General features: G+C 38.2%; 2 protein-coding genes and 1 long non-coding RNA gene across 6 annotated transcripts in view; 1 reads left to right on the forward strand and 2 right to left on the reverse strand.

Moving 5' to 3' along the window:
• The window catches only part of orc5 (origin recognition complex, subunit 5), a 10,180-nt gene extending 9,961 nt beyond the window's left edge, over nucleotides 1–219 (reverse strand). For 2 of the 3 annotated variants that reach the window (XM_043237643.1, XM_043237641.1), the window contains exon 1: nucleotides 1–106. This exon is cut by the window's left edge and continues 32 nt beyond it. In XM_043237643.1, coding sequence (XP_043093578.1) covers nucleotides 1–49 — 49 coding nt within the window. In that variant the 5' untranslated portion in view covers nucleotides 50–106. The other variant, XM_043237642.1, reaches the window with a different exon arrangement.
• Nucleotides 220–790: 571 nt separating this feature from the next.
• The window catches only part of lhfpl3 (LHFPL tetraspan subfamily member 3), a 34,698-nt gene continuing 7,730 nt past the window's right edge, over nucleotides 791–27,758 (forward strand). For both annotated transcript variants that reach the window (XM_043237648.1, XM_043237647.1), the window contains exon 1: nucleotides 791–1,223. In XM_043237648.1, the coding sequence (XP_043093583.1) occupies nucleotides 797–1,223 (427 nt within the window). In that variant the 5' untranslated portion in view covers nucleotides 791–796. The remainder of the gene's footprint in view (nucleotides 1,224–27,758) is intronic.
• The window catches only part of LOC122343274, a 29,974-nt gene continuing 3,395 nt past the window's right edge, over nucleotides 1,180–27,758 (reverse strand). Inside the window, exons 2-6 of the long non-coding RNA XR_006250738.1 lie at nucleotides 26,417–26,811; nucleotides 24,600–24,678; nucleotides 7,007–7,210; nucleotides 3,020–3,084; nucleotides 1,180–1,314 (exon numbers count right to left, since the gene is read on the reverse strand). This is a non-coding gene — a long non-coding RNA (uncharacterized LOC122343274). The remainder of the gene's footprint in view (nucleotides 1,315–3,019; nucleotides 3,085–7,006; nucleotides 7,211–24,599; nucleotides 24,679–26,416; nucleotides 26,812–27,758) is intronic.

Here is a 27,758-nt window from a genome sequence, read left to right on the forward strand (position 1 = left end):
GGAATGCGTCTTCTTCATACGAGCTGCGTCTTCGTATGGGTTTAGTCATTATTTTCGCCGTCCCGAGTGCGATTATTCACCTTAATGAGATCGCTTGGCTGGGCGATGCGGATGCGTAGAGGCTGAATGAGAAGAGAGCTGGAAGAGAACATCGTTGGAGTCACGGACAGACTGCCACATCCGCGCTGAACGAATCACCGTGACATCTGGCGCTAAAACTGCTTAGTCTGTCGCGACATCTGTGAGCCGTTCCGTCCGTGCTCGAGTTTTTAGGTGGCACCGTCCAGAGAGGACCGCGTCCGGATCGAACCCCGCAGTGGACCGAAGTCCAAACTAAATGCAGGCTGGGATCCATGAAAGTAGAGTCGACCCAGACAGGAGCTGAATCCAGATTGAGGACCTAAATCTGAGCTGAATCCAGAAACCACCTGAATCCAGACCGAATCCACGGAAGAGCCGAGCGCGGTGCGAACGCACGGCGCATCCAAGAATCCAGTTTTCACCTAGATGCAGGCTTCATCCGGATCAAGGCAGAATCCAGTATCGATCCAAACGGGATTTAACATCCGCAAAGGACCTGCATCTGGACTGAATCCAGCTGGAACCTTAATCTAGATTCGATCCAGATCGGACCGGAATTCAGACTCGTTAAAACCCCAAACTAAATCCAGACGGAACCCAAATCTAGATTCGGTCCAGATAGGATCTAGGCCTGAGAACTGAATCCAGAGGCCGAACCCAATCAATCGTAGGGGACCTGAGTCCTATTTGAATCCATAAAGTACTGAATCCACCTATGATCCCTGGGACGCCTGCAGCGATGCTCCCAGCCACGGAGGCGGCCAAGATCTACCAGACCAACTATGTCAGGAACTCTCGAGCCATCGGGGTCCTGTGGGCCATCTTCACCATCCTCTTCGCCATCGTTAACGTGGTATGTTTCGTTCAGCCCTATTGGATCGGGGACGGCATGGACACGCCGCAGGCCGGCTACTTCGGCCTCTTTCACTACTGCATAGGGAGCGGGATGTCCCGGGACCTGAAGTGCCAGGGGAGCTTCACGGAGTTTGGCTCCATCCCGTCTAGCGCCTTCAAAGCCGCGTCCTTCTTCATCGGGATGTCCATGGTACTGGTCCTCTCCTGCATCGGCTGCTTCGCCTTCTTCTTCTTCTGCAGTACAGCCACTGTGTATAAGATCTGTGGGTGGATGCAGCTGGCAGCAGGTGAGTGAGTGACTGTGCATCATTCGGAGGTTTCCCGGGTAGGGTGTAGCCAAGAGCCAGGGGTGTGATTCATGCAAGGATGGAAGTCAACCTGTGAAGTCCAAACAAACACATTTTGGCATATCTTGTGGTTCTGGCTGCACTTGGCATATTTTAATACATATATATAATATAATTATATATATATATATATATATATATATATATATATATATATATATATATATATATATATATATATATATATATATATATATATATATATGTGACATATTTCTTTAAGGTTTTTGAATTTTATATGGCACCATGTCAAAAAAGAAAAGCATATTATCATACTTTTAACACAGCACTGTTCATTTTTTATAAAGCAATTAATACTTTTAGGAAGTGATCAAAAGTGTCATGAAAGGCATTTTTAATATAATATTATTATATCAAAAATTAATAACATTATTTTTGAAGGATCATGTGACACTAAAGACTGAGCTGGCTATCACATTACCTTTACCTTTTATTTATTTATTTTCTATTATTATTTACTGTATTTTGGACGATAATATAAATATTTCAATTCTAAATAAAATGTACTTTCAATAATGCGTAGACTAATTACATATTTTATATACATATAAACCTCATATTATTTATGTGTTCTCAGTCTTTTTCTTTAACAACACAAATAAACACAGTTCGTAAGATTTCAAGCATTAATTAAAACACTGTGTAATAAACCCCTTAGTTTACATTGCCATCCGTTTGATCACCACTGAGTAGTCTTTTTGGTGCATCCTACTTGTAGGAAAACACTTTGCAAAATCAAACCCGCCAGCCATGCAATGAATCCACAGTGGACAAGACTATTTAAATAAATAAATCATGCACACCACTTTGTTGTTATCCCTAAATTAAACAGAAAATCAGCTCGAGCACTGGACACGTCTTTTTTCTTCTGCGAAAGGAAAAAAAACGACAACAACAACAGATAGGCTTAGTCAGTTTATCTTCCCCAGCTGACCACCGCTGAATGCGTCCTTAATATTTTTTGATAGATGCTTCTAGTAGTAATTTCATGTTGTTTAATGGCCTCTGAGAGTCGGGCTTGGATATGTTGTGCTCCGAAGGCTTATTTTTAACGGGAAGTAGAATCTATGAAATGAGCAGATGAGAGAGCTGAAGACGTGTGAACTGCATCTGCACACGCCGCTTTCATCTGAAGGCTTTGGCTTCAAAGGACCGCAAGAGTAGAGTCAGCAGTAAGAACATATATCGCCCTGTATGCTAATATTTACTTCATTCCAGCTCACTTCTTTCGGTTCAGTTTTTTCCCCCCGTTTCATTTGTATTCCTGACAGCGTCAACAAGTTTAAAAGCTCCAGGGCTCCATTTAGTTTGATGCATTTCAGGAGTGAGTGACCACCCTCGCTTAACGTGTGTGTGTGTGTGTGTGTGTGTGTGTGCGCGCGCTCTGCCTATCGGTTTTTACCGTTGGATGCACCGCAGGAGAAAATGTTCTAAACATATCCAGCCAAATTTCTCAAAATGCCGAGTGCTCTGTAAACATGTAATTTTATTTTATTTTTTTCTCAGAAAGCAAAAAGACAGGGGTTGTCTATTTTTGTGCCTGGCCTCGGGGACTTCAGGTGAGTTTTGAAAGTAACTCACGGTTGTGGACAAATTACTGTCAGGGCTGGCTCGCGTGTATCTGGCGGAGAAAAATGACGCGCGATGGCCTTGCGAGCCTCTGCGTTACTTACCGTCGCTGTTTATAGAGGACGGTTCTGTCATTATTTACTCACCCTTGTGCCATTTTCCACTTCAATGGAATACGAAAGGAGACGTTTAACAGGACGTCCGGGCAGCTCTGCGTCATGCAATGAAACAAAACACGGCAATCAAAGGCAGTCGAGCTCGAAAAAATGCGTTATATATGATCGCTTGTATGCAAAAAGGCCAACATTAATTAGTTATACGCTTAAATATATAGTCATATATAATTATTATCATCATCATTCATTTTATAGTGTTTATATTAATTAATTATCGAATCTAATCTAAACAGGAGTAAATATATATAAATATATATATATATAAATATATATATATATATATATATATATATATATATATATATATATATATATATATAAATATGTACGTATATTTGACATGAGCATGATGCCATTGGTTCAAAAATGCATTTGGCTCTTGTATGTCTTCTGGGTTTTCTACTTATGATCCTGGATACGAGATGTTGTAGATCAGATCATTAAATATCTTGCCCAAAGTATGATTCGCAAGTTTACAGCCTGGTTGACTGACAATTTTTTAATGAACCAATTAAAATGGCATTTGTCAGTAGATGTTTATTAGTAATGACGGTAAATTCGGTTGCACTTTCAGAGGGGAATAACCTCAAATAGCTTTGCTGCAGCCGCTGCTTTCAGCGAATGTGGGAAAAAAAAAAAAAAAGATTACATAATCAGATTTTTAAGGACGCCGGAAGCTTAACCGCAGAATTTTAGGGGGGGCTGAAGTTTAAATAGGTCTAGAGTCGCCTATGGTGCCAAGTTTGAATTTGAAAGTGCAAATAAGATTTGAGAGCCAAGGCAGATGGGGAAGATCTGACAGGAATTGACTTTTATTCTGGTTTTTATGGAAGAAAGGGGCACACTTTATTTTAAGGTCCGATTCTCATCATTAAAAAACCATTGAGGGCCAGTTTTACTGAACAGGGCACAATTTACTAGGAGCTCTTAATTGGCCGCTTATTAATATTTAGTAAGGTAGTTGTTACATTTAAACAATTGGGTAGGCTCAGAATTTCTGCTTGAGTACTAATAAAGAGCAAATATGTTTAATAATAAGCAAGTAGTTGACAGTGAGAATTGGTTTCTATACTAATGCGTTACAGAAGAAAGTAAGCCATACAGGTCTGGAATGGCATAAGTAAATTGAATAAGGTATGCTGTGATACCGTTTTGATACTGACGCTTTGGGGAAGTAAGGACCGATTGATGTTCGGGCAAATCGGAAAGAGCTATAAAGACATTAAGAAACCATTTGTGTTTTTTGAAACCTTCTCATACAGGTGAGCTCCCAATAGATGTTTCGCAGGACCGTCTAAACAGCCTTTATGAGATCGAAACTAGGATTAGCGGTTAGATATGAAAAGCCCATTTTGGATTTCTAACGGCTCATTGATCGGGTGAAGCTCTCCTCAGAACAGCATGTATGTGGGTAACGAGAAACTAATGTTGTCACTGTTTACTTCTCACCGCCTCGAAGGAGCGCAGTCAGCGCTGGTGGCCCTAGCGGGTCACGCCAGACTGTAATCTGTTACATTCAGACAGCACTGCATTGACAATTACCAAGCAGAAGACGACAACTGTGAAGACCCGCGGTGCGAATGTCCTAGTACAAAGCAAAAGACGTGTTAATGGAGCCGACCAGAAGTTAAAATCGAAATGGTAAACGATACGCTGCAAACGAAACCCGTCATCGACACTCGCGAAACTTCACGAGGCTCAGTAGCCGAGGGCTGAATGGCTCGTCCGGGGTACGACGACGGATTTGTCGCTTCTGAGAGCGATCGTGAAATCGCGTAACATACGGGCGCACACATGCGTAGTGACCATTAACGGCCGAGGGTTATGAGCTTCACAGAGGCAGGAATGGAAGCACGGGGCAGCGCGGGGCAGCTTGTGAATGGAGAGTTGATAACGGATTGTACTTCGTACTAAATGACTGACTCATTCAGTTCACTCTTGGCCTCCAATAAAACGCCCACTCTTCTATCCGTCTCTCTGCTTGCTCCATACCTCCGGTTATCTGCTGCATTCTGGTGTAACAGATGCTTTACTCTTCTCTGCATTCACTTGCAAACAAGTACTGAGGTAAACGAGGATCATGGATATATACGAGAATCATATGATATCGCAATTTCCTGCCTTAATATAAAAAATGGTTCTTCGGTGGTTCTTAGGGATGGTTGAGGTCCTACAGTATATACAGCACCCTGCCATAGACAGCAATGCAATGAACACGATCAAGATCCAGAAACACAGCGAGGTGATTAAAATTAAAATTATCTGCAATTTTTTACGAAGCTACAAAATTACTTTTTGTATACAAGGAAAAACAATTTGACCCCTCCACACCATCTGTTAAATGGCACTATGCTAAAGTGGTTGATTTTATTTTCTTAGGGGTTTAGAACGACATGATAGACTTCCAAAAGCTTCCAATGTGGCCAGAAGTACTTTTATTTTTTTGAAGGCAGACTGTTTGTTTTTTCTTCTTCCTCTTTTTGATAATTGCATTGTCAAATGTATTCAGATAAAAAATAAATAAATTGTGCATTTATATTTTCTTCCATGGATAAAAGATAACAAATAATTGATTATTTTTATATATATATATATATATATATATATATATATATATATATATATATATATATATATATATATATATAATAAAAGTGTTCTCCTGCATGCTAAACAAAAACTGTATCAGTAACTTAAAAAACTTTTTAATTTCAATTCTAATTATTAGGTTAACCTCATGAACTCAATTAATTCAACTAAATTATTTTTTTCCTCTCATTTTTAATTGTCTGATGGTTTCAGCATTATGCCAACATTAAAAAAAAAAGGTAATGGTTATTTCACAGTTTCCTGAAAATATTTAATCTTTATTTAGCACACGTGTGAATCACATCCGAGAGCAGACGAATCTTGCACTAGTGGGAGTGAGAAAACGAGGCGCTTTTTTCCCCTCGTATTTCTTTATGCTGAGAGACAGCAGGTGACATGTGATTATATTAGAAATCCTAAAATTGGATGCACTATATGAAATACAGCAAGTATCTGTTATTTTTTGGGTCGGATATGAGCGTCATGCACATGATTCGAACTCACTTTATGTTTCTTTATTTATTTACAAACACCACAAATACTTATTCTTTCTCTTTTTCGCTAATGAAATGCATTTTTGGCGCATCGCTATGCTGTGATTTATGTTTGTAATCCTTATCTTCATAACATATAACAAGCCTGTGGTGTAGAACATGATTGGCAGCTATAAATGAGAGGATGCTATAATTAAAAGTGCCTCTTTGGAGTTAAGTGTGAGCAGCTGACTTGACTGAGGACAGGAAACATCTGTTTGATCTAAACCACAAGACGCAGTCGAGCGACATCAATGACGGCTCAGAAAGTGGAAAGAGAGAGAAGAAATGAGAACCTACAGTGGGATTCGTGGCATATTTGACAGCCATTTTAATATTAAAACCCCGTTGTAATCAAAACTGGAGTTCAGGACACGTCTGTTTTTGGATTTTGTTTCATTTACATTATAATACAGATACCAGGCCATCGCCCACCAACTAGCATTAGCAAATAGCAATATTAATTAAAAGCCAAAGCTAATTAAACGAAGGATGTGGCTTTCGAAATGAAAAAATATCCAATCACGATGCATTAGCATCGTTGAACTCTTTTGTAGGGTCTTTAAAAAAGGGTTTTAAAACGCATTTTTTATATCCAACTCAAACAGAAGCCTGGTTCATGGCCCAGGTGTTTCATTTATCGAGTTTAACTCTTAACAATTGCATTTATAAGCGTCCAATCAGCCTCATTCAAATGGTAAATTATAGTTTTAAATTGAATTTTCGTTTTTCGGTAGACTTATATAAGACGCAACATCAAATGCCATTTAAATTCAAGAGCCCAGGAACAGGTAGATGAAAGACATTACGGTATGAAAGGCGTCACGCTCCTCACCTCACAAAAACCGAATCGGTAATCACCGTAATTGGCTGGTGGCTGGGTTTTCTCAGAAGTTCATCCTGGAGACCCATCTCTCAGAAATCGACTGCCGTCCCTTGAGGGAAGTATGAATGTTTGATGCCATGCATGGTTCACCTAGGCTCCGCGGGGAGCAGATGTTATTGCTGCTCGTGCCGTTTGGACAGTGGGGTGCTTTACCTGGAAAACCAATGAAGAGATACAGAGAAATCAGCGACAGTAATGATGAGACGCTTTGGGACCCAGATGTGCCCGTTTCAGCACTAACTATGTTTAACTATCGTGCGCTGTGGGGAAAACGAGTGAGAACAGGGAAGATAAACAGAGGAAGACGTAGGTGTGGGTTCATACCGACACAAACAGCAAAAATTAAATGAGCTCCAGGAAAAGTGTGTCACCTTTGTTCATTGTGTGAGAATGTGTGCACGCATGTGTACCTGACAGAATGACATTATTCAGGGAAATTACATTGGAATTTAACTAGCAGCGACAGAAAACAAAGTTCAAACTTTTTCTTGCCATATATATATATATATATATATGAAATAAAATGTAATTAAATAATTTAATGTCTCAAACAAATACAAAATAACATGGAAATGTATTCTTTCATTGAATAATATTATTTGTTTTTTATTTTATTTTTTATTTAAACATATATTGAAACATTATTATTCAAAGGTTTGGCTTCAGTAAGATTTTTAAAGCTTTAATACGGCATATTAAGCATAGTTGCATTGAAAATTTACCAAAACTGAGAGAGATACGCTTTTACATTGTTACCAAAAATGTTATATATATATATACACACACATACATACACACACACAAAGTAGCAGAACAGTTGGGAAATGCTTCTGAGCAGCCAATCAGCATATTAAAAATATTTAATATTACAATTTCTGAAAGTTCACGTGACACTAAAGACCGGAGTAATGAAAACTCAGCTTCGCCATAACAGGAGTAAATTACGTTTAAAAATATACCAAACTACAACACACCTATTTTAATGATAGTAATAATATTTCACAATATTACTGTTTTACTGTATTTTTGATACGATTAATGCATCGTTATGCATGTTGCATACGAGACCTCTTCCAAAGCATAAAAACATTATCTGATCCCAAACGTTTGATGGCATGGAGTACACTGGTGAGTATACTTTCTATAGGTATGACCCCAATGATTTTCTTTACACAGACACCCATCCTTTCAAGGTCATAGGTTTGTTCAAAGCCCTAATCTTAATTACAAACCCGTAATATCAACGGTGCTTGCTTAACCACAGCGCAAACACGCACTCAGCAGCGCACTTGAAACTCAAGGACTAGCCATTTCTAAAACCAGTGAGCAGTACGTAGCGTACCGTGTCAGCCGTCCACCACACGAGCACTAGAATGAATTGCAAAGTAATAAAATCGCAAACAAGCTTTGTTCAACTAGCCATAATAGCCTTGAACTCCAACATGCAGCATAATTCGGTCCTCAGCTAGTCACGTATCAGAAATCCAGCGTTAGAGATTAGCACTTAGCGGTTAAAAATACCCGTGCTCCATTAACACGCACGCTTTAATCCTCTCCGACTTGATCTCCGCGGCGTACTGATGAGCACATCGGGCCTGCTAATTTCCACTCAAAGTCACTTTCAAAACGTATGGCTCAAACTAATTATGATATTTAAAAAATGCATCAGCACACACTGGATGGAGTTTGTCGTCTCTTAATTGTGGTTGATGGCTTGGCCAAAGTCTTTAGTGGATTGATTAGCTTGTGTATCTGGAGTTAATGTCATTAGCGCAGCCGTAGGAAAACTGGCTCTCGCTTGCCGCTTCACTTAGCGACTATTAGCTAATCTTGGCTAAGAATGCGTGCCCATGCTGACCACATTTCTCATTCTAAATGGATGATTGAAAGCCCGCGCTGACGTTGCTATTCGCTAGCATCAACAAATTCTGTGAAGATCCGCGCTGCTTTTAGCGTCGAGTTAACCCCAGTGAAAGGTTGGCATGGGATTAGCTTTGTTTATCTGTTGCTATCGTGATCACAGATTAGCCTTCTTTAGTTCTCGAATTCATTAAAGAGTCTTAAAGTCATTCTGCTTTTTAAAATGTTGTAAAGTGCAATAAGAATAAAGATCATACCGTGATACCGTTAAATCGTACACACAAGGGTTGTGTGAACTAATAAAAGGTACAAATTCGTATTTTTGGAAACTTGGAAAGTACAGTTTACCCGGATCATCCAGTTCAAAAGGTTTATACCCCCAGCTTTTGGGCATCACTAAATATTTTCACCTTATGTAATAGTTATGTATGAGTCCCCGATTGACCTCCATGTGAAAAGATGGATCTCAATATTATAAAGTCACTGTTGGAAAGCGCAGAAAATGTTGGAAGACCAAAGAATGTGGAGGGTTTTTCTGAAGAGCAGCAGGCCAGTTGGACTGCTCGAGACCAACAAGGGACTTATAAACAATTATTACAATCGGTTTTAAGATTCAAGGGTATGAAAACTTTTGAACGGGGTTGTTCTTTTGTCTTGTGGAGAATATATAAACATCTGTTCTGTGAAATAGCTTATTCAGGACAGTATTAAAACAATTATTGACGCCAGTTATTTTATTAAAATGATTACCATTTTTCATATTCTGCACATTTACGAGCACAACCGTATACACCGTAAATTATTCAAACTTTTACAAACTATTTTTTTTTTCATGTTATTTAAATCAATCGATTAATATCACTAGTATAAATATTAATGAGAAGCCCATTAGGGTTAGGAATGTTGTCCGATTATTTTATTAACGTGTCAACCAAATATGAATGCATTTAAAAAAAAGGTTACTAAGTGACATATTTACATAAAATTATTATTGATACCAAGGTCCCAGAGGTCTGTATTGTAAATGATGTATGAACTGAGCCTGGGTGCACACCAAACATTTGAAAAAATTGTAAATAAAATGAACCAATTATTTCGCAAAATGAAAACGAAGCGATGTGCTCTAAGCACCACGAACTGGTGACAACTGCTGGTAAAAAAATGTACAAATGCAACGAGAACATGCATAAGAACAGCTTTACAAACCTAATGCAATTTTATTTTGTGTGTGTTCGTTTATTTTTGAAAGTATAACACATTCAATCCAATTAAAATAATAAAATACCAGGCCAGGCCAGTAAGACTCCGTTAACTACTACTCATCCTTTTAATTACACGAACAATTGATGAGACTGATCTGAGATTAAAAGTAAAATGGTTCTCCACTGGGGGGCTATCTCAATGAATTCTCATGATTCACAGAGATCGCCCCCCAAACAGCAAACCATAGTATTTTCGAAACAGCTGCGACGTAACAAAACCTCATTTACTGAAGCCACGCGACTTTGGTGAACCACTGTTTCGAATTAAACGGTTCACAGAGGTTTCGAAGCTTCACAAAGCAGTGCTCACTACTGTACGCAAAAAGTCTCAGATGCTACAGTAAGCCTTAAAACCTCATTGTACAAAAAAACTGGTCGACCAAGCCTCCAAGCGTGTGCGCCATCTAATGAGAAAAGCATTGAGCAATACCTACTGAAACCGTGAGACTAAGCAGCTCTAATGGAGGGCGAGGCAGTGGGAAGTGAAGTCAATTAGGAAAAAAAAAATACCCAACAAGCCATCAAAGTGTCAGCTCACTGCTGCCCACGTCTCTGCAAACTATTTTTCTGCTCTCCTCCCCCCCACAAAAACCGACGCGGGCGCATCCTTGTTGTTTGGTGACACTGTCTAGAATTAATTCTTGTACAGCTGGGCTGAGCTGGTGCAAGAAGCGAATTTTTGGGATCGCGCCGTAGCTGCCGTCTTCGAGGATAATGGTCTTGTAGCTGACGCGCATGATTCGAGTCAAGCGCGAGACGACATGACAGAGCGCTAATTGTGAATCTGTAAACGTGCGTAGGACAAGTAATGTGCGCTCGTCTTCGTCTACGAATGAGAATGATCGCGAAAATGTAAAAATACTCCATCCTGACACGATTGAAAAAAACAATAACGCATCGAGCCCAAACAAGCGACAGCCAAATGCGTTTTCTTTGTAAACAGAGGTTTAAAAATACCAGCAACGGCTGCCAGAGATCTCAGAGGACGTGTGTCCTGAAACCGGCGCGGAAACTTGGACATCGGCTTTGGAATAAATAGCTAAAAGCGATGTAATAGCGTCTGTCGTTATCTAGGGTTATCACAGTCAAGCGGAGGTTAGGGTGAAATTAATTTGGTTTTCATTTCGAGCTCTTCAATTTGTGCTTCCCGTTTAATTCTGCTTTTCCCGAGCACCGGAGCTACATTGGGTTTATTATCGCCATCTATCTCCTGCTTCACCTTTCTGTGGTTCTTTCTTCAAACGCGGGCGTGTTTAATTACGCACGACGCGAGCATAATTAGGAACGGGTAAAGAAAGAGACTTCGGAGTCTCTAAAGAATCGAGGTGAAAAGACTGACGGCGGTGAATATGGCCGAGAGCTTAAGACGTGGACCCATAAACGCATCTGTGGACCTGAGGCAGAGAGGAAATACAAGAACACGGTGATCTCTGACTGCACCGCTCTTTCTGAAAGCTTTGTTGTCTGTAAGAAAAAGAACATGTGCATGGCAACAGAGGATTACAGACCAAAGCATGTAAACAACCAAACGTGGAGGGGAAAAAAAACAATTGCAGTAGCTTTTCCAGTAACATATCTGAACATCATCCTATCAGAAGCACATTTACCATCATTATTATTTTTTTTTGTTTTCCAGCCTCGGTTTGTTTGTTTGATCTTATCCAAAGGTCATTATCACAGATTTACTACATTTATTTTTTTTCTGTAAATAAAATGCTTAACTTTAGATAAAAAATTCTGTTTATATTAATAAAGATTTTAAAGTAAAACAGCTGTAAATTATTATCATTCATCAACAACAACACACACATATTATGAAATAAATAATAATTTTATGCAAACATTGATAACCACTCCAGGTGATTTTCATATTTTATTTCAAATAAATGCTGCTCTTTTGAACTTTTTATTAGTCTTATAATCGGGAAAAAATGCCACCAAATCAGTATTTTTATCTAAAAGAAATATATATATATATATATATATATATATATATATATATATACATATACACACACACACACACATTTATTTATAATTGTAATAATATTTCACAATTGTACTGTATATTGAACACCAGCTCAGTGAAACATCTCAGTGTCTCTGTGCTTTTTAATTTTTACTATACTATATTTTAGCTTTTTTTCCCCCCCAAGGATAAATAATTTTCTGTGCCACAAAAGCTGTCGATGGAGGAGAAACTCTGAATAAAATATGAAAAGAAAAGGATGAATGATTATCAGCGCATTATTCCAGCTCACACAGACACGGTTCGTACGTTCTTCACGCATTTTGAATTGTACTTCTGTATGTAGCCAGAGGCAAATCACATAAAACAGCTTTGGTATCTTCTCGCCTAATAATCATGCCGTACCATCACTGTTCATCAGCATAAAACAATGTTTCTTTACAGTATGTACGTGTGAAGGCCGTTTTTTTGTATCAATACCATTACGAGAAAATCATAAGAAGCCCACGGAAAATCATGCATAAAAATAAACACCACGAGAGACCGAGGAGCGATTGGATATGCGTCAGCTTGCACTTTATATTACCTACATGTTAGTACTTGAAAGGCAATCTGAGCCTCTGCTTTTGTTGCAGCAGCAGCAGGTCCGAGGGGAGACCGTCTTCAGACAGTTTCATGCTTTGCTCATCTCTCCCAGACCCTTTGATATTATGTATGTGTCAGTGACGGTCATTCCTGGTTTGTTTGATGTGTAGAACCTGGGCCTCACGATGCATCTAGTCCATCGCTGATAAAACCTGCTGCTGAAGCCACAGCCGCGATCAAAGTGCCCATGTGCCCTTGTGTGTCCTATCTGCCTCCTCCCTGAATCATTCCTCAAAACTTCTCACTGATGAAGCCGAAACCACAACTTCTAGGACATTCTACGAGCGTATACTGTACACATAGTGTTTTAGGCACCAGGTGATATATCAGTGCTTAGCATGTTAGGAGTTATCAATATATCAATACATTTTTTATTTTAGAATTTATTTTACAAGCTGAACTAAACTTTTCTTACACATATATATACACACACATACATACATACATACACACACACACACACACATATATATATATATATATATATATATATATATATATATATATATATATATATATATATATATATATATATACACATTTTATTAAAAAATAATAACTAAATAAAATATTATATATATATATATATATATATATATATATATATATATATATATATATACACATACATATATATACATATATATATATATATTATTGTTTTTGTTAATATATAAATGTATGTCTATATGTACATGAAAGATTTACACGGTATATTCTGTAATCAAAATTTAAATCACCATAAATCATTTTGCAGCACTATTTTTAATACAGAAAAAAACGTGTTTCATAGAAAAGTCTCTGTGTAAGAGTTTTGGTTTATTTATTTATTTTTAAATAAGTACAGATGTGTACGTACACTAAGTGCATTGCGCCAAATTATTAATTTAAAATGTAAATAGAGAATAGTTAATAGCACATTTTTTATTTCTGATTGCACTTATATAATAGGACTATATGAGCGTCACTTACTTAATGTTCATTGTTGCGTTACTAATCCTAAAGCTCATTCGAAAGGCCAACAACGCCAAGCCAAAGGTATTAACAAACTAGGCTAAATTCAGCTAGCTAACTATAAATATGTCAACATTCAACTAATTTGAACCATCTCACCCGGCAAAACAATTATACTCAGCGCAGCACCCCTTGTGGCAACGATTTGAGCCTAAAAGATAAGAAAAGCGTAAACGTTGCCCAACAGAACAGCGCCTCACAGCACACATTGTAAACCAGCTTCTTTCCAAACCCACACGATGCCCTTCTTCTCAGTGTCCTTGTCAATCAATACATAATAATGGATTGAGTTTGTCTGAGCCAGACCACAGGCCATTAGCAAGCGTATCAGCGTGCTGTCAGAATAAATTACAAGGCTGATGCTCTGTGGAGCAGAGAAATCTCTCACCTAGTGGAGGCCGAAGAGCCGCTATGGCTCAGATGAGAAGGATAAACTGACCTCTATGGTTAGCACATTAAATCACGCAAGCAGGGCGAAACGTTAAAGACGGCTTTAGAAATGACAGTGTAAAAGCCCGGGGTGCCGGCAAAAAGATTTCTGACTGTTCTTTCTTCGCTAAAAACCCACCACAAACACACTTTTTAGTACACATCACTACTACATAACACTAGAGGCACTAAAACTCTGAACTGATTTGCCGGGAGATTTGAAAACGGATGCTTTTGGACGTTAGCGTCCCACATATCCAGCTCCGTCTCTACGGGTTTTCGTAGACGGTAGGTTTGTTAGGTGGTTTATTTGAGAGACGAGGAGCTCCGGTTCGAATCCCGTGTAACCATACAGTTCGACAAAACAGCTCAAATCTGCGCGAAAAGAAGTTGAAATGGCACGGCTGATAAAAATGTGCCAGGGTTCATGTATTGAACCTGTTTTAGCGTCACTCAGTGGACAAACTGCCGTGAAACAAGTAGGGTGTGAAAAAACGGTCAAAAAGCGCACGGAGGTACATATTTGTACGAGACCGAGCTGACTAAAACACAGAAACCAGTTATAACACATTGAGCGAACTGTAATTCTCTCCCTCGCCAATGGGATGCTAACTTCACTTCTTGCTGTAATGGCATTGATTTCTGTGTGTCAAGACATGCATTTTTTTTGACGTATCGGAGCATTTTTGATGACGACTTCTAAACTTTGCTTAGAAGGCCACCGCTGAAAACACACAGGATAATTACGTAAGCAGAACTGAATGGGCATCAGCAGTCAGGGAAAGGCAAAGTAAAGTGTGTGTGTGTGTGTGAAGCCAGTTTTGGAAAGTAAACCCCCTTGTGTATAGGTGTCTGGGGAAGGGAACACAGCACTTCTGTTCTGAGCCCACTACTATCAGCACTTTCTGCTTTCATTCCTCATGTACTTTAAATCATTTTTATTCTGTGTATCTGTTTTCGGTTGCAGTGAAATGAAATAACGTTCAAGTTATGAAATAATGATTGATTTTTTTTTTTTTTTTTGTAAGTTGACTTAATTAGCACCAGAGCCATTATTTATTTGCTACCCTCACCTGATAGAGTCTTTTAATAGACTACATTTACATGGAATATAAACCCTCGACAAAAATATATATATATGACTGTGTCGCTTACGGGCTTAACCTAATTAAAATTAAAGCCCGGAATGAATAATTTAAAACCTCATAGATTATAGAAGATAATATGCATAATTAGGTGCACGCTGGTATTGTGCGTGATGGATTTCGACCTAGAGATTGTGCATATTTCATGATTTACTCTGGAGGTTGAGAAAAATGAGTTGTCATGGAAATGCGAACAGAAATCATTAACTTCCATACAGCGAAGATAAAAACTAAAGTAATATTATTAAAGCAATGCGTAATGTGTTCTATAGAGGTCTGATTCATGTAGGAGCAGGGGAAAATATATTTGCATACTTTTCATAGCTCATAATATTTATTATTTATATATAAATGCACACTCATGCATTTATATATTTAAGAAAAATGTGTTGCGTCCATATTTTCAAAACATTTCTAATTTCTATGAATATAAATACACATACAAGTAAATATTTTCAAAATCTATGCTGTATGTGTGTGTGTATATATATATATATATATATATATATATATATATATATATATATATATATATATATATATATATATATATATATATATATATATATATATATATATATATATAGTACACACACATATACATATATGTATAAACAAACTTTTATTCTGGATGTGATTAACCTCGATAATGTAATTATCATTATACATCACTAATGCATATATACGAGTATACAACAGTTACCAATGACTACCAGAAATGAAGTTATGAAATGTGGCAATGTAGCAGATGCGCTCTAATAATGCAAAATGGGCTATTGTTATTACTTGCAGCATTAACCACAGGTTTGTGACTTGGCAAATGCAGAGGGACGCATTAGAAGGCTCCAGTTAATATCAGTAATAACTTACAACATTTACGCCTGCCAGAGCAAAGAGAGATTTATCGGAGGCGAACTTAATTCTGGAGACCTGAGCTATTACCATAAGACTTTATGACATATTGAGCAGTCTACTTCCATTCCAAACCAGCGCTGACGATCTAGTTTTTTTATCTACATTCATATCCACCACCAATTCTTTCAAGGGAGATTCACATTCGATTGTTTCTTTCCATTAATAAAAAAAAAAAAAATTATATTATATATATATATATATATATATATATATATATATATATATATATATATATATATATATATATATATATATATATATAGAACACATTGTTAATATATATTACTAAATCAGTCCACATGCCTCTTGCAGTACCTTTGCTGACCCCAATAAATTACAATAAATGCATTATAATATATCAAAAAAATAGTTTTTGGGGTTTAGTGGGACAGAACACTCAATGGTTTCCAACACGCAGGAAAATGTTAAATGTTTTAAAATCATTTGGATCTTACAATCTAAACCCATTAAAATAAATGCAAGAGATTATCAGAAAAATAAATAAATAATGGAAGAACGGGATTTCATTAAAAGCAGATACTTGTGTGTTTTCTAGTGATCGCGGCAGCAATAACAGATCAAATGATGTAGAAAAGACTTATCACAGGGCTCATATCCCGACATGTGGTGTAGTAAAGCACAGACATTTTAATGAGGCAAACAGTGGCTGTATTGCAGTGGTGGGGTGATGCTGTAAAGTGTGCCAGAACTGCTGCATCCTTCACAATCGAGCTCTCTGAAGCAACCTGCGGTAATGAACCGTGGGGCGCGGATTGCGCTCAACACAGATGTTGTGGGTGCATTTATCCGTTAGCCAATTTGCATGAACCGAATGCGAAAACAACGCAGACGGCGCGTGCGAATAAACAGTGCTATCGGCGGGTGCAGTTCATTCTTAGTGAAGTCCCCGCTCGGTTATCTCTCAGTCCAGCATGGCGGGACGCCAGAGAGGCAGAGATGGTGCTCGAGAGAGCTTTGGTGAGCTCTCAGCCCAAGAACAGCCATGAGCATCCGCAGGAGAAAATGAACAGATACGGGGGGAAAAAAAAGGCTTCAAGAGAGTAATGAGAACAGAAGAGGCGATAATGCTAAGACCAAGGATCTAACAACGGTTCAAGAGGGAGAGAATAGACCTTTTGAAATAGAGTGTGGTGGAGTTAAAGAGGACAAAGGTGGTCAAAGAAGCAGAGAAAAGATGAAAATGGACCACGTTGCCTCGAGAATGAACTATTAGACTGAGCTCGTGAACACCAGGCAAGTGAGAGCAAGCGGTAGACTGCCTGATCCTCAGAATGAAGGATGGAGTTTATTCTCAAGTTGCAATCACATTTTCAAAGTTTTGTGAGCCAAAAAGGTTCATTGTCTATCGTTAATTGTGTAGAAATTACAGCTCGAACTAAGCTGCCTTCTGTTGGTCCCAGAAACTGCCAGGGGAAGATTCTTGCCCTTTTTCCTATTTAAAAGAATTAATTATACCCACAAAAACAATAGTTAAAGGTGACCAAGATTATTCCTTTGACAGCGAAAGCAAGAATTTTATTCATAATGCAGTCCCACTTTGAGGTGACCGTGACATTAACTTTTTTTTGTCTGTACAGTGAAAATCAGCACCCCACTTTCATTGTATAGACAAAACAACTAAACACTTTTGGTCCGTGAATAGAAAGGTTTAGAATGATATGGTAAATATACAGTATACTGACAATTTTTTAACTATTAACTATATATTTTACCCAAAGGAAATATTATAAAGCATCTTTATAACCAAACAGTTGATGGTATAGTATTTTTTCTTATACTATTTAAATCAAAAGCTACCGTCAGTGGTTTTGTAACCAATATTCTTTAAAATAAATTATTTTTGCGTCAGTAGAACAAAGAAACTCGTACAGTTTTGGACCAAGTGAAGGGTGAGAAATCGATGTCAGATTTAAAATTTTGGGGTGAAATATACCTTTAACTGCTTTGATTGAAGGTGCAGTATAAGTCTGGCCTTATATTAACTACTTGCCTTTAAATTTATCATTTGGCCATTTGTAATTAATTTTTTTATAGTTACATCGTGTTGAATCATCCCTGACACCTAAAGCCACTCTTAAGCCTACACCAGACCACCGAACCTGTCCCTAGACTCATCTATATCCCCCCTCAATATCAGCAAGAGTTTTGCAATACAATATGACCACAATAAACACATCGTGCTTATTTTTTGACACAAGTACGTAATAGTTACGCCACCTGATATAAAGTGGGACTGCATTATGAATAAAATTCTGTCAAAGGAAACAGCACGTACTTACATAATTTGTTTTAAAGGTCGTCTAAAAAGTCATGTTTATTTGGGTTTCGACACAGAAGGACCGCGCCGTCTCAGACGTACGCGTTGACAGCTGACCTCCTCAGATGCGCGAAGCTTAGTTCGCAGGCAGCCCCGATATTTGAAAACTACCTCTCCGGTAGTTGTCATGGAAACCGCACACTTCTCTGCCCTCCCCTTTCCTGCGAAGCGGCTACGTGCAGATGCAGTGTTGCACAATTAGTCTCGGTCGGATTCATACACGTGCCGAGCGGTGGGGGTTGAGCGAGGGGGTTTCGTGCATGTGAACGCGCACGCTCCGAGGGGCATGGCAGAGTCGGCCCTCCTGGAATTACTTCAGTAGACCACTCAGCAGGTGGTCTCTGATACTAATCAGGTTTCCTGGAGCTGTAACAGCAATTAGAGCAAGAATAACAGAGCGTTGCAGTCCAAACAGGTCGCGGTGCCATTCCATTTGTCTTTTTGCACTATATAATTTAGAAAACATTAGGGGAAGCGCACATTATGGTTATTAAACCCCCAAACATCTGGAGGTGGTGTGATGTAATGATTAAGCCACAGGGCTGGTTTGATTCCCTCAAGAAGCAAACCATGAAACATAACCATTGTGCCCTTAAGCAATGCACCTAGCCCCAGGAAACTACGCCTGCATTAAGTTCATGACAGCATTCTGTGGAAACACTGTGTGAAAGTCACAGAAACGGCTCCCGTTGTGGCTATTAATATTTATATTTATAATGCTTATACTTTGAATTAGTACAATTTAAGAAACCACTAAGTATAAAACAGGAATGAATCCTCATAGTCTGTGTTTGGTTTAAGAGAAGCATGTGTGTCACTGTTATCAGAGATCGTACTTACAATGACTTATAGTGTCCGAAATCACCCCCTTTACACCGAAACACGGCACTATTATTTTGAGAAGAGGACCACTTGCAGTGGTGTCAAACCGTGGATGTTATGGAGTGCACTTACTTAATCCCACAATAATAAGTAGACCGCCAATGTGCAATCGATGGCTAGCTTCTTTCCAAATAATAAATCAAATAGGGCACCTGACTTCCTGAGTTCTTATACGGCTCGCAATCAGTTTAATGCTCAAACATACACACATAGCAGTCTAAATTGTAGATTACGTCACTTAATAAAGTTGTTCATGGCTTCAGGGAACAGGAGAGTTAATGTGTGTCAGTATCACAAGCATACCTTCTGTCTTAAAGGAACAGCATTCTTAATTAAATGCCTATTTGTTTAATGTTAACCAACAAATGACGTTAAATGTATACATCTACTGTATCTTAAAGAAAAAATAATTTGTATTTTTTTTCCAAATTCTATGCTTGATTTCTCATAAGCTTAACTGGTTTGGTCTAAAGAGAGAAGAATTAATGATTCAAATAATTATTTTTGAAGATATACAAAACAGCTGCAAAAATAAATGGTTTGACTAAAAGTAATGACTAAAAGTTAACAAAAATGCAATGACTTTGTCGACTAAAATTCTAAAAGACTAAAATTGGACTAAAGCTGGGCTCATGCTACAGAATTTTTAGCCCGATTAAGCCCCAATTTTCCCTTTCCGAGAATCTTGTCGAGCAGCTCGATCGGTCCCGGTGTTCAGAGCGGATTATCTGCTAATGTGAGGCATTCGATGATAGAACTTTGAACCTCCCAATCTGTTCCCAAGCTGGCCCATTTAGATCAAACAGGTTTGATATTTAGGGATGATGATGGCTATGTGGTTACGGCTCCACTGGATAGCGGAGATGGAGTTTTGTAGTGACACGACTGTCTGAATAATGTGTCGAAAGTGCATCACAGCCGTAAGGAGAAAGAGAAGCGCTGGAGTGAAGTCACCTCAGCTTTGAACGTATCGGGTGAGTCCAGAAAGCTGCTAGCGCGCTAGCTAATATAAACATCAATGAAATATCATTCCGATCTTCTGCGTGAGATGATCTTGGCATTATAATCTTAATAATATCTTGACGTGTGTAATGTTCAAATCCCATAGTGTGTGCATGTTTAAGATTTGAGGGAAAATACATCAAAGATTGTCCTTATGTGTGTGCTGGAACCTGATTGCATAATCGTTTGGGATTTCAAAACTCCTGTAGTGTGAGCCTGCCTTAGGACTATTAAGCATTTTTATCTCAAGATAAAGATTAGAACTTCTACTTAATGATATTTCCATTATTAGATTAATAAATTTAGTCTAAGTTTCAACTTTTATATGTGGCGCCGCTGATCAATGCTAACTCCAAAGCAGCGGACCAATCAAAAGAGCCTGCAGGCGGGGCGAGTGTTACAAGCTTTTGTTTACAGTAGCAAGTTGGAATGGTTTTATTTGATAGTAAGATGGCGGCGGAGGCACTGTTATTAACGCACCACGTCTCAAATGCGTGTCAGACTGCTGTCACTTTAAGAGCTTCCCGAATCCAATAAATTGTTACACGTATGTTTTCTTTTTCAGCCGTTTGCTTTTGCTTAAGGCCTAAATTACTGTATTCACAAGGATAAATCGCAAAGACAAGCATTTTGTCACATACACAAGTATGCATATTATTCGCATTACGAAGAAATGGACATCTTTTCTTTCGCTGTTGATTGCATTTCAGCAGTTTGCAATCACAATGCTTGGCGAGTCAAATTAGCGTTACTATGTGTTACTATTACAAAATCTCTACTGGCTGACACATTTCTACTAGTTAATTTTGTCTACCGATATATCACCCATCTCTTCACAACACCCTAGCAACCATCCATAACACCTTAGCTGGCGCGTACTGTCAAACACATAGCAATGCACTAAAACCACTTTACAAGTAACGCATTACAATATTGCGTTGCTCCCTAAAAAAGTAACTAATTGCATTACTTTATGAAAAGCAATGCATTACATTACTTTTTAAATCTGGGCAGGAAGAAATATTTGAAAAAGTAACTCGGTCATTTTCTTGTAAATTAAAAAGCAATGAGTTACTTTACTAGTTACTCTGATTACTCCCATTATTTGTAATGCATTACTCCCAACACTGCTTATAACAGACACTCACACACACATAAACGGGGTGAGGATCTCTGCTCCTGCAAAGCATCTAATCTAAAACAAGAGCCAGTGCACACCGATCCAGGCACAGTGCACCGAGGATAAAACGTTCTTAGGCTCTGCGCCACATCTGAGGAATATTAAAACAATCCCATCAGCCAACTTCAAACGCTCGGCTCACGCGGAGAAAGAAAAGAGGACATCTGTAGAATATTCAAAGAAACGCTCCTTCCTCTGAGTGCTGTCACACAGTCTGGGAAACCTGAGAGAAAGAGATTATCTCTGAATTTAGATGAGCCGTGCTAATACAACAGAACGCAAAAGCTCTAGTGTCTGTCAGGCAGCGAGGATGAGGAGTGCATTTGGCAGGACACACCGAGCATCACACGGACACTTCAATGAGCCGCTTGGCAGGGCTAAATAAACTCCCGTCCTGGGCCCCCCCCGATTCAGAACTTATTGGTTTCCAACTGGGAAGAGGAAACAGCTATCACATAGTATTGGGTTCTGCCAAATACACACGCAACGCGCTGGTCGCTATCCAAATAGGCTTGCAATGCCAATCCGGCTTGTGTGGTTGAAATAAGTGCATCAGAACGATAAAAGAGGATTTTTCTCTTAATCTGTTTGCTTTTTCTTACTGTCTATTAAGGGTTTGATGCGTGTCCTGTAGAGCTCAATGTTTACGTCTCTCTCTCCTCTCGTTAAATCTGTATTTTGGCACGCTCATTTAGTTTCCTCCCACACTTGGCGGGTGCGCTCATGCTCGCCAGTAATTAATTGGACCACCTGTTCCCAATCACCTTTAACGTTTCAACCGCCCCCAAAGAATTATGGGACATGTAGTCTTCTGCGCTAGGGTAATGAGGTTATATGTGCACATGTTAAAAAGGTTAAGACGGCATATTTTCAAGATGTTAAATGTAATGTATTTTCAGATGTATGGGTAAATTTGCCTTAATAAATACATAAACTGCAGTGACGCATAGAGGAAAAAAAGATTTTTTTTTCTGGAATGAAATATTAGTGTACCGCTGAGTTATTCTTAGTATACTTAGTATGCTTAATACAAATTTGTAAAAGGAATAATATATATTTAGAATAGCGCAATATAAATGTTTATCATTTTAAACGTTTTTAAAAAATTTTTTACATTATTTTTTTAGCCGAACTGCCAGGTTTTATGATGTTAAGATTTCCATCGAAATTGGTTTGAAAATTTAATAAATATATTTAAATAAACTAGTGCTGATTAATTAATTGAGATTATTTGCATCCAAAATAAAAGTTTGTTTGCATAATGTATGTGTATGCTCTATATTTAACACATGCGCGCATATATTTAAGAAAAATGCTATAATAAATATATTTATATATAAATAGCAAATTTCATAGCAGACTAAATATTGGTTAAATAATGTTAATTACAATAACTTATTTTAAACTATTATTTTTTTGTGAAATAGAGAGAAATATGTTTATAATCAGCATTCGTTTACTGAATCTGATATAATACATGAGATGCTGTTTTAAAATATCTCCCAAATTAAGTATCCCAGGTAGAATAACATTGCTGTCTACCTGTCTACCAAAGTATGTACAGTATGCATATAGTTCATAATGCAGAAAAAGTAAGGGTAGTATGGTAGTTTGCCTTCCAAAAATAGCCAGACAGACAGCAGGTAGGATAAAAGAGCATTCGGTGTCAGCTGTGCTGGCCTGGTTTGCCCAGGAGGAGGAGTTCAGGAGCGCTGCAGTCAATAACACACCCATCACTTATCAAACACCTCACAAGACTGACAATCCAGAGAGCGTCTCCATGACAACACAACTCACTCCACAGAACTGGCACACGTTCAGAGCCAACTCTCAGCTGCGGCGTGAATAATAACTCAGCTGCATCTCTTAGACTTTCCTTAGAGCCCTTTTATTTTCATGCAGCCTTAGTGCGGAGTCCGTATTGTAACATCGTCTTGTTTCTTTTCATCTTTTTGAAGGGGTTTGTTTAACCATTATCTTTTTTTTTTTTTTTGTAGCGCTGCCATTAATATGAAGCTGAAATTTCAAATACCTACTTTCTTTATATGCGACCCTGGATGTGTTTTTGGTGTGCATTTAGTCACAAGATCCAATTTGTGCTAATAACGCACCATAAACTGCCTCAATAATTTCCTAATTTGCCGCTTACTAATAGTAAGGTTAACTAAGCATTTGGTGGGATTGGGGATTTGGAATATGGTCATGCATAACATATGCTTTATAAGCACTAATATGTTATTAATAGACAAGCTAATAAGCAACTACTTAAAAGTGATCATTGGTCCCTATGCTACAGTGTTATGCTAAAGATACTTTTACACCAAATAAAAATAAAAAAGGCCACTTATTTCCAATGTAACAACTAGATTCCTCTCACTGTAAATGAGTCAACGTACCATTATAGGCCCATTTTAACTGTGTAATTTGTGTATTTATGTTTATCTACTGTAGACCCAAAACTCTTAACAATACCTAGTTTTGAAATAATCCGGGGTTAGAGAGCCGCTGTCTGAGGTCGACCACGCGAGCCTGTGATATGTAACATATGGCACCGTCAGAGCCGAGAGGCCCATCCAGGATTTAATTCACACAGTCACAGACAGATGTTTGTCTAAAACAGGCTGAACCCAAATTTGTCTTGCGTCAGTTATGCGTGAAAGCACAGCTTGAGTCCACACAGATGCATACATGATGAGGTGAACGAATAGGGTAATAGCGGCATAAGACGTTGTGACAAACCTAGATAAACAGACAGATAGAGCGCATTTAGCCCGCGTTGATGATTTCAGATCTCAGAGATGCCTACGTAACGCTTCAAAACAGCCTCCCGCTGCTAAAAACCAACCGTCCTAGGGAGACACGGGCCTGTAAATTTAATCTTCAATCATTTTTACTACTTACCTTGTCGCCTGTGGGATCCTACAATGTCCGTAACAGAGGCATTGATTCTGCAGCACTCCCACTGATGCATTTGCATCATCTACGACGAGATACAGTCACAGTCAAGATGTAAAAATGGATTGATTGATATTAATTAAAAGTCTTATCCTACCCTATATATGGTGTCTGTGTTAATTTAAGGGTGCTTTCACAATTGATTCAGTTGCTTATACTGTAGCAAATGTTGATTGGCTGTCTATGTTAACACTGTATTTTTGGATTTCATAAGCGATACGATTATTTTATCATTATTCATAACGCTAGGAATTGGTTTTGCATCCAAGGTGTGAACACATAACTGTCTCGAGCTTAGATGGAACTAGTTTTAAAAGGAGAGGTGAAGTAAAATAATTATTACCGGAGACCTGTCTGCATGCGTATCATTAATCATTACAGACAATAGCTATGTTTACAATCAAAGATTCAAATATCATATAAAACATTTGCTAGCAGTTATGCATCCATCCACCTGTTTATATATGCATTTTGGAATATTGTATATCTAAAAAAAAAGAACAATGCATAAATCCTAAAAACGCTAAAAACAATGTATGCACACATTTAAGTGGTAGAAACTTTTTATCGGGTAATAAAAAAATGTGCATAAACTACCAAATAAATCGCTACCAAAATAAACTTCTGAATAAACTGCATGCGCATCAAGAATCACTACGAGACGGGATCATTTGATGAGCAGCGGACCGATCTCGGTCCTGGCGTCTATATATTGTCGTTATGTTCATTCTGAATGCTTGAGCAAAGTCTGTCGTTAAAAAATGTGTTTCACGACTGCATTCTCAAACAGCCGGGATCCACCTCCGAAAGCAATGACTGCATTTATTGCGTTTCTGCTCGCTCCGAGGTGCAAGAAATGTATCATGTATGAAAGTTTGTGATATATTAAAATTGATTTATTCCAGTTTTGCGCATATCTGAATCTTTGGTTGGAGGCATAGGTAGCATCTGTAAAGATCACGGCAACTTTTACCATAAAAATGACCTGAGGTGATCCTATCCTGCGCGGATAGACAAGCTGTAAATTTATACAGAAATATTCTGTCAATTACCAACAAAATCCAATCAGAATTTCATTAATTTAAATGGACCTTTTTCACATTTCCAGGTTTCTCGGTGGAGTGGGTTAACTTGAAGTGCTGAGAATGGGAGAGTACCACATATTTTTTTCAAAAAAAACTTATAACGGCAGATACACCCTTGCGTTGGTGTTCATTTCTTTGTAGTTTGATGCAAATGTGTTATAAATGTACATCAATTATATATAATGACCGTTAAGCACGTCACGTGTGAAAAGGGCGCATTAATAAATCGTCGGACTGAGCCTAACTGATATAAGCAACGTAGTATGCAAAGGAAACGATGTACAAACAAGTTCAGGAACTGCTAGTGTGAAAGCACCCTAATCATGCGTTTAGCTCCGTTCAGAAACCTAGTGAGCTACCTTGTTATCTACTACCTACTAATCAGCTTACATGAAATGTAACCTTGTAATTGACCAAATTAAAACGTCCGCAGGAACTCGCAGCAGATTAAGAGTTTGATACTAACACGGTGTTAAAATAAGAGTGTTCTGAAAAATCGGTTTTGGCCAAAAAAAATAAGGCGAATATCCAAGCATCTTGGAAGTGAACAATATGTTTACATTGTGGAATAGCCTTGGAGTCAAGAGCGCTGCTAAGGTGTCTTAAGATGTCGTCTAAGCAGGCACCTCACTAGGTTTTGGAGAAGAGCTAATTTTGTAGGAATTTCGTACTTCGTACCGTGAATGCAGCGAGGGGTTTTTCTCTCTTATTCTCTTTTCTTCTATTCTTTCCCACCATTCATCCCTCTCTGGAAGGAAAAACAACAAGCTGCCATTCTCAGGATGAAACACAAACCCTGAGGCGTTACTCTATTCCTGCCTTGACAATACATTAAGCAGCAAACAACTGCAGCTTAGCGAGAAAGAGGCAAGGAGAGACAGGAAGTCTTTTAACCTTGCATTATCTTCTCTTCTCTCCATCCATCTTCTCTCTTTTCCTTATCGTCCTTGGTGCTTCTTTCTTCTCCTTCCATTGGCTGGGATGTAAAAGACATTTCAAACAAATGCCAAGTCAAGCGATGTCAGGGGAAGACGAGCGCAAGGAAGCACCTTTTTTCATCCTTCACTGCTAACCTGCATACAAATGTGAAAAGCAGAGTACTTAAAGGGATAGTTTACCCCCAAATTTCAACTCTGTCTTCATAAATACACCCCGATGCATTTCCAAACGGGATTTCCTTCCATGCAGTTACATTGTTCAAGCTTTTCCATACATTAAAAGTGCATAAAGAGGCTATCGATTTCCAGAAATTACAAAAAGCTATATAAAAGGTATCATAAAAGTAGACCGGAGGATTTGTGAACTATTTCCCAAGTCTTATAAAGCATTATAATTCGATCTATGACTATGAAACGTATGCCACTGTTCACAGATAATCTTATTTCACATATAGCGTATATGATATTTTGACATAACTGACACCAAATGCCATTACTATTAATAAGTTCCATATTCAGTCACAACGAAGCAAATATCAATGGCAGCTGTAGTCGATGGGACAATTTATAGCAAGTAATGACTTAAAGGGATAGTTGACCCAAAAATGAAAATTCTGCCAATCACATGTAGTTTCGAACCTGCAATAACTTCATTCATCATTGGTACACAAATCATAATGATAATGATGAAATCAGAAAGCATTCTTTGAGCTCTGTAAAATTTAAGTTGGCTTTCTGTGCCTTGAACGTGTCAGTTACATTGCTTATATCTTAATTTGCGTTTAGAAGATGAACAAGGGTCTTACGGGTTTGGAACGATGTAAGGGTGAGCAATTAATGACAGAATTGTGATTTTGTGATGACAGAATCGATAATTTAATTAAAGTCTCTTTAAAATAAGGCCTATTCCATATAAATATAGCCATATAATGTATAAGGCTAGAATATAGCACACGAGTTATATATACCACTTTGATGGTAAATGATGACAAAATGTAAATTCATAGGTGAACAAAAGTTCAACTTTTGAAACCGACTGCTCCATTAGTCAGGTAGCAGCCTGTATATTTTAGCTCCCTGCG

The sequence above is a fragment of the Puntigrus tetrazona genome, chromosome 4 (assembly GCF_018831695.1).
Source record: "Puntigrus tetrazona isolate hp1 chromosome 4, ASM1883169v1, whole genome shotgun sequence".
NCBI lineage: Eukaryota > Metazoa > Chordata > Actinopteri > Cypriniformes > Cyprinidae > Puntigrus > Puntigrus tetrazona.